Source organism: Sinocyclocheilus rhinocerous, unplaced genomic scaffold (assembly GCF_001515625.1).
Source record: "Sinocyclocheilus rhinocerous isolate Xijiao unplaced genomic scaffold, SAMN03320098_v1.1 scaffold939, whole genome shotgun sequence".
In the NCBI taxonomy this organism is placed as follows: Eukaryota; Metazoa; Chordata; class Actinopteri; order Cypriniformes; family Cyprinidae; genus Sinocyclocheilus; species Sinocyclocheilus rhinocerous.
Window position 1 is genome coordinate 248927 of NW_015665397.1, and position 7164 is coordinate 256090.

General features: G+C 36.0%; 1 protein-coding gene across 1 annotated transcript in view; it reads left to right on the forward strand.

The window, feature by feature from the left end:
• Window positions 1-7164, forward strand: part of LOC107731366 (adenosine deaminase domain-containing protein 1-like) — a 21630-nt gene that overhangs the window by 10542 nt on the left and 3924 nt on the right. Inside the window, exons 7-10 of the mRNA XM_016542426.1 lie at window positions 1877-2000; window positions 2727-2897; window positions 5999-6231; window positions 6303-6537. Coding sequence (XP_016397912.1) covers window positions 1877-2000; window positions 2727-2897; window positions 5999-6231; window positions 6303-6537 — 763 coding nt within the window. The remainder of the gene's footprint in view (window positions 1-1876; window positions 2001-2726; window positions 2898-5998; window positions 6232-6302; window positions 6538-7164) is intronic.

A 7164-nucleotide genomic window follows, 5' to 3' on the forward strand; every position in this document is an offset into this window, starting at 1 on the left:
ATTTGGGCGGCGTTTTGCAAATCTTCCCACATCGTGACATAGAGATGTTGGGGGCGTGTTGGAACGAGCCGTTTTAGGTAGGCGTGGTTGACTCTTAACTTTTATAAAGAATATCTCTTTGGATTTGAGACTTTAGTCTTTGCAATTTTACAGATCTTCTTTATGCACCAAGAGCTTGTAACACTCCAAAGAGAAAGGAAAAATTGAAATCGCATCATATGACCCCTTTAATTTTACCTTCATAAAACCTGCAGAAACTTTAAGTATAACTGTTAGATTGAATTCATTCCAGTGATTAGTACGTGCAAATCTTAGCTTGTCACAGTAATCCTTATCCAGTAATCATAAATAAATGAAAAAGCCATGGATTTTCATTGGTCAAAAGGTGTGGGAACCCTGCATGACAGGATGTGTAGAGAATTCAGACAGCGATAAATGAAGATATGTCGGGCATGAGGAGGACATTGGGACAGACGGCAGCATGACCAGAGCAAGTGTGTGTGAAGAATGATCTTGTCAACCACTTCCCACAAGACGTTTTGGAAAATAGTACTTCCTGCAGAGCATTATGGGAACTTTTGACTGTAATAGAGACTTCTATTGTTCATATGCAATGTAATAAACAAATGTCACCTGTTTCTTGTTTTTATAAAATCATGGGGGCACTTGGTTATGACAGTGGGTTGGAATTTCCACAGTGAAACTCTTAGCATAGACAGTGAGACGTTAAATAATGTTACACCAAATAAAGAAATATGCCCCAATAGGAAGTCATTATGTGATTTCCTTTGAGCCTTTCGTCATTTTTCTTTCGTCAATTCTGAAGCTAAACCAGATAAACTAAAACACAGGAAATGTTGGAAGTTGGGGGATTCTTAGTGATATAGGTAACATCCACAGGATGTTTAGATGTGCACACTGCTGTGTAATTTTAGACAAACTCAATGGCCAAGGAAGGTAATGAGAGGTCTTAGCCTGGTTGGAAAGCTTGTTTTTGGAAACAATTACAGTAAAAGGAAGGAAATTGGGAGACTTTCCCAAGTGGCGGTTAGAATCCTTGTGTTTGTTGATGAGTTTGTTTGAAAGTGGTCAGATGAAGAAAACACATGCTAGGCCTTAGCAAAACGTTTTCCTGCATTTTTCAGTTTTCAGTTTTAAACTGGGCTCTTTTTGGCACTTTTATAATAAAACAAAAACAAAACAGGACTTTATGCTGAAGTTCAGCATTGCCATCACATGAATAGAAGACAGGTATTTTAAATTGTAATATTTCACAATATTCCTCTTTTACTGTATTTGTTTTATCAAATAAATGAAGCTTTGGTGTTGAAGAAAACAGTCACATGTTAGGCCTTTGCAAAAATATATATTTTTCAAGTTTAAAGTAGACTCTATTGTTGCTTATAAATCTTACCAAAAGAATGCCACCACCACAGGAAATAAATTACATTTTAAAATAGATATTTAAATAGAAAACAGTTATTTAGTTAAAGATATTTTACAATACTATCAAAAACAGTAAATGAAGCATTAGTGATAGATAAAATGATCACAATATTTGACTTTTTTGTCAAGCATTGTCATTTACTTGACATTCTTCACAATACTTATTTTAGAGTGGACTTTTGGCATTTGTAATATTTTCTTGTTGCCAAGAAAATGCATGACTTTATACTGATGTGAGTGTTTGAAATCTCTTGGTATCCCTTAACAAATTATTAAACTTTGGTGTATGATGCACAACACAAAATTTCCAAGCACAACTTGCTGATGGACTTTATGTACTGTATCATTTTGAGTTACTGTTCTTGTAAGTTCATTGGCTAGTGTTTACTAATTTTGACCTAATCCATAGTGCCCTGTGTTTGGTCTGCAGCTGCTGGATGTGAGGTTGTTGCTCTTGGCACGGGCAGTTCTAATACCAAATCCAGTCCTGCACCCACAGGAAGAATCCTGCATGACTCACATGCAGTAGTAACCGCGCGGAGATCATTAATGAGGTAAGTGGGATTTTTAGTTGCAGCTGGTCATCATATTCATGAATGTGTGCTGATGGCCAGTTCAGAGAAGATCTGACTCTTTTTAAAAAGTCTTTTGCCACTGTGGTTTGCTCTTTGTTAACACTGCCAAGGTTTGGACACACTTGACTGAATTTGGGTTTCTCATGATCTAAAAACCCTTTGATCTAAAGGCTTTTTTCTTAGATTCTTGAAATGAAATGAAACAGTGTTTGGAAAAAGCATTTCTTGAAAGTAGATGTGTTGGACCGGCTGGTGAAGGACCAACATACACATCTCAGATGTATTTTTTTGAAAGAAATTAATACTTTTATTCAGCAACGATGCAGTAAAATGATCAAAAGTGACATTAAGGACTTTTATGTTGTTGCAAAAGATTTCCATTTCAAATAAATGCAGTTCATTTGAACTTTCTATTAATCAAAGAATCAAAAAATGTATCACGTTTTCTAAAGAAATGTTTCAACATGGATAATAATAAGAAATGTTTCCTGAGCAGCAAATCAGGGTATTAGAATGATTTCTGAAGGATCATGTGACACTGAAGACTGGAGTAATGATGCTGAAAATTCAGCTTTGACCACAGGAATAAATGACATTTTAACATATTCACATAGAAAACCATTATTTTAAATTGTAATAATATTTCACAATATTATTCACAATTATTATTGAGTGGAATTTAAATGTGTTTTGAATGTGCCGTAGGTTTCTGTACAGGAACCTGTTGCTGTTCTTCAGTAAGAATAGTGCTCTGGAGGAAAAGTCAGTCTTTCAGCAGGACCAGACCACGAAACTCCTCAGCCTCAAAAATCACTTCACTTTACACCTCTACCTGAGCCAACTGCCCAAAGGAGCAGCGCAGATACCGTCTCAACTGTACGTACATTCACAAACAGAGGTTATTTACATCAAATTTAGCAACATATCTGATACATCAAGATAAAATTCTGATTGTAATGTAAATCAATGAGATCTTTATAACAGTATAGCAGATACTTGCATAAAATTATATAAATATCAGTTTTCACTCTATATCTCCAATAATGTCTTAGTAGGATGATATTTACAGTTGAGGTCAAGCGTTTACATCCCTTTTTAAGAATCTGCAAAATGTTAATTATTTGACCAAAATAAGAGGGATCATACAAAATGCATGCTATTTTTTATTTAGTACTGACCTGAATAAGAGATTTCTCATAAAAGATGTTTACATATAGTCCACAAGAGAAAATAATAGTTGAATTTATAAAAATGACCCCGTTCTAAAGTTTTCATCCCCTTGATTCTTAATACTGTGTTGTTACCTTAATGATCCACAGCTGTGTTTTTTTGTTTAGTGATTAGTGTTTATGTTTAGTGTTTAGTCCCTTGTTTGTCCTGAACAGTTAGTTAAACTGCCTGCTGTTCTTCAGAAAAATCCTTCAGGTCCCATAAATTCTTTGGTTTTCTGGCATTTTTGTGTATTTGAACCCTTTCCAACAATGACTGTATGATTTTGAGGTCCATCTTTTCACACTGAGGACAACTGAGGGGACTCGTATACAACTATTACAGAAGGTTCAAACGCTCACTGATGCTCCAGAAGGAAAACCATGCATTAAGAGAATTTGAAGATCGGGGTAAATGTAACTTATTTTGGGACAGTTTTACTAACAGCTTGCGCCAGCACAAACCGTCTTTTGGCGTTAAATTTGTACTGTCAGGTTTTACTAAAGATGCACAGTGACGTATTAGCGCTGAAAAGGCGTGGACAGTTATTTTTACACCTGACCTTATTGAATATGCATTTTTAGGAGTTTATCTTTCAGACACAAAAGTTATGGGAGGATGAATCACGCAACGCGTTTTACTAACGTTTGCGCTTGTCAAATTACTGGCATTTGCGCCATTATTTAACACCCCAGAAAAGCATGTCTTAAACTATTTCGCGCTTGAAATGGCTGCACTTATTGTTTCTAGAGGAGGCAAGCAAAGAACAGAGAGCGCGTGTAGAAGGGAGAGGATTTTTTTCCACGTATTAATTTATTTGGAATGCCAGAAGAAGACATTATCCGAACATATCGTTTGCCAAGCCATGTTATTTTTAATTTGCTTCAGGAAATTAAAGACGACTTTGAAACCTCAACTAGGAGTCACGCAATACCAAATCTATCAAAACTTCTAGAAAACCTTCATTTTTTGACCTCCGGTTCTTTTCAATGTACTGTGGCTTATTTCTTTATTGTTTATTCGCGACTACGCTAATTTGCGCTGTGCTTGGTATATTGCGTTGGTCGATATGTAAATGAGATGTTGCGTCTGTGTTCTTTAATTTGCGCATTGTTAGTAAATCACCCGCACAAATTTCCACGCCCATCGGCGCTGTTTTGGAATTGCGCTCTCATGCTAATTTGCCCAGTTTAGTAAAACTGGCCCTTTGTCTTCTGGCAAACATGTAACTATCTTCTGTAGCCTCTGAAGGGCAGTACTAAATGAAAAAATATGATGTGCAAAATAAGAAAACATTTACACATCTCTATTCTGTTCAAAAGTTTTCTCTTAATGCAGGGTTTTCCTTCTGGAGCATCAGTGAGCGTTTGAACCTTCTGTAATAGTTGCATACGAGTCCCTCAGTTGTCCTCAGTGTGAAAAGATGGATCTCAAAATCATAGTCATTGTTGGAAAGGGTTCAAATACACAAAAATGCTTGAAAACCAAAGAATTTGTGGGACCTGAAGGATTTTTCTGAAGAACAGCAGGCAGTTTAACTAACTGTTCAGGACAAACAAGGGACTCATGAACAACTATCACTAAACAAAAAAACAGCTGTGGATCATTCAGGTAACAACAGTATTAAAGGGGTCATATGATGCTGCTAAAAAGAACATTATTTTGTGTATTTGGTGTAATGAAATACACCAAAAATACAAAGTAAGAGCATCACTTGCAGTGTGTGCACTTTCAGCTCATTAAGAAAACATATTAACATATTGCATTCCATTCAATTTATTTCTTAAAATTTTTTTTTGCTTGGTCTTAAAAAGTCTTAAAGGGGTCATATGATGTTGCTAAAAAGAACATTATTTTGTGTATTTGGTGTAATGAAATGTGTTTATGCGGTTTAAGGTTAAAAAAAAACATTATTTTCCACATACTGTACAATTTTGTTTCTCCTCTATGCCCCGCCTTTCTGAAACTCTCGATTTTTACAAAGCTCATCGGTCTGAAAAAGCGAGGTGTGACTTTTGAACAGCTTCATTTTTATAAATTCAACTATTATTTTCTCTTGTGGACTATATGTAAACATCTTTTATGTAAAATCCCTTATTCAGGTCAGTACTAAATAAACAACATGCATTTTGTATGATCCCTCTTATTTTGGTAAAATAATTAACATTTTGCAGATTCTGAAAGGGATCAACTGTAATTGCTTAGTTTTATCATCAAAGCTCTCTACTTTCAAAACATAATGCAGTGCAATACAATGATGATTGAGGGATGAACAAATAAATGTTCCTCAGAAACCTGATTATCATGATTTTAAAAAAATTTAAATGTATGGATAATCAAGTAAAGATAAGCTGCTTCAGTCTTGAAATATTACTAACAATATAAAAGTTATCAAATTTATTGAAAAAAAATCTGTAAAAAATTCACAGCAGAGAATTATGCTATATGCCTTTTACTTGCTAAAAGAGATCAAATAAACTATCAATCAGATGACAGAAGACATAGCAAATTGTGTGCAACAGTTTTTTTTAGCAAAGTTTTGATCATACTGATCATTTAGAGCCATTTACTGTATCAAATATGATACAGTAGGCTTTATAGGGTTAAAGTCTGACATGATTGGTTGTGCTTTTATTCTTCATTTGTGCATGCATGCATTGTGACCTTCATATTGAAGAAGTATGGTATGAACATACTTTTCAAGCAAAAGAAGAAATAAGGTTTCTTAAATTACAAATGGTATATCTGATTTTGTCTCTGTTTTCTAGCCGCCTCAATCCTCTGTCCATCTCTGCGTGGGAGGTGAATAATCAGATCGGCCTTCATGCCGTGGTGGAAGGGAAGGTTTTCTCCAAGTTCTCCAGCTCGTATGAGCAGATGGGCTCACATGTGGTCAGTATGTCGGCCACTGATAAGATCATGCAGTGGCAGGTGTTGGGCTTCCAGGGGGCGCTACTGAGCCACTTTATTGAGCCGGTCTACGTGAGCAGCATCTTCATTGGTAAGTTGGAGTAAAGCCCAATGATGATCAGTGTAGTTGCTGTTAATGCATTTTGTACTTGTTTTGCTCAGGCAATGGGAGCTGCAGCGATACTCGCGGTATGGAGATGGCAGTGAACCAGCGTGTGGATGGCATCACCTCAGCACTTCCCTTGTACTACTGTGTCTACCGGCCGCACATCAGCTTGGTGTCCTCAGCTGTGCCTCCAGATGCGCACCCTTCCCAGAAATCCCTCAGCCTTAACTGGAGCCATGGAGACCTTTTGGTGGAGGTAGTCAATGCTCTAGATGGGAAGTCTACTGAAGAGTGAGTGTTATTCGTCTCGTCTGTTGACTTCATTTTGCAACACGGAAGTAAGATATTTTCTGTTAACGTGCAAGACTTCTGATTCATTAGCCTCTGTAGGTAAATACCTAAAACAATAACAAAGTGCAGTGACAGGGAGTTAAAAGTATTTGCACTACCAACGAATGTGTTTATTATTGTGATTAATACATTAAAGGAGTAGTTTATGCAAAAATGGAAATTTGCTGAAAATGTACTCATCCTCAGGTCATCGAAAATGTAATTTGTAGGGTTGGGTATCGTTTGAATTTTATCAATTCCGATTCCGATTCCGATTCTTTTCAATTCCCAGTTTCGATTCCAATGTGATTAAATAATTATATCAAGCATTTATCCTGTGTCTCTTTTTTGCAAACCATTTATTGGAGCTGAATACCATAAACAATTATCAACAGGCTACATAAAAACTCTTTAAGAGCTGTTTGTGTGCAAAATATAACTGCATGATTCTGGATAAATTGAGTTTTTTTTTCTTTCCCCCCCAATGGAAGTTGTGGTTCTCTCATGATTCTGAAGAAAAAACATTAGACAACTAAACAAAATCTCATGTAATTTATGAATTAATGATTAAATGACTCACTCAAGATG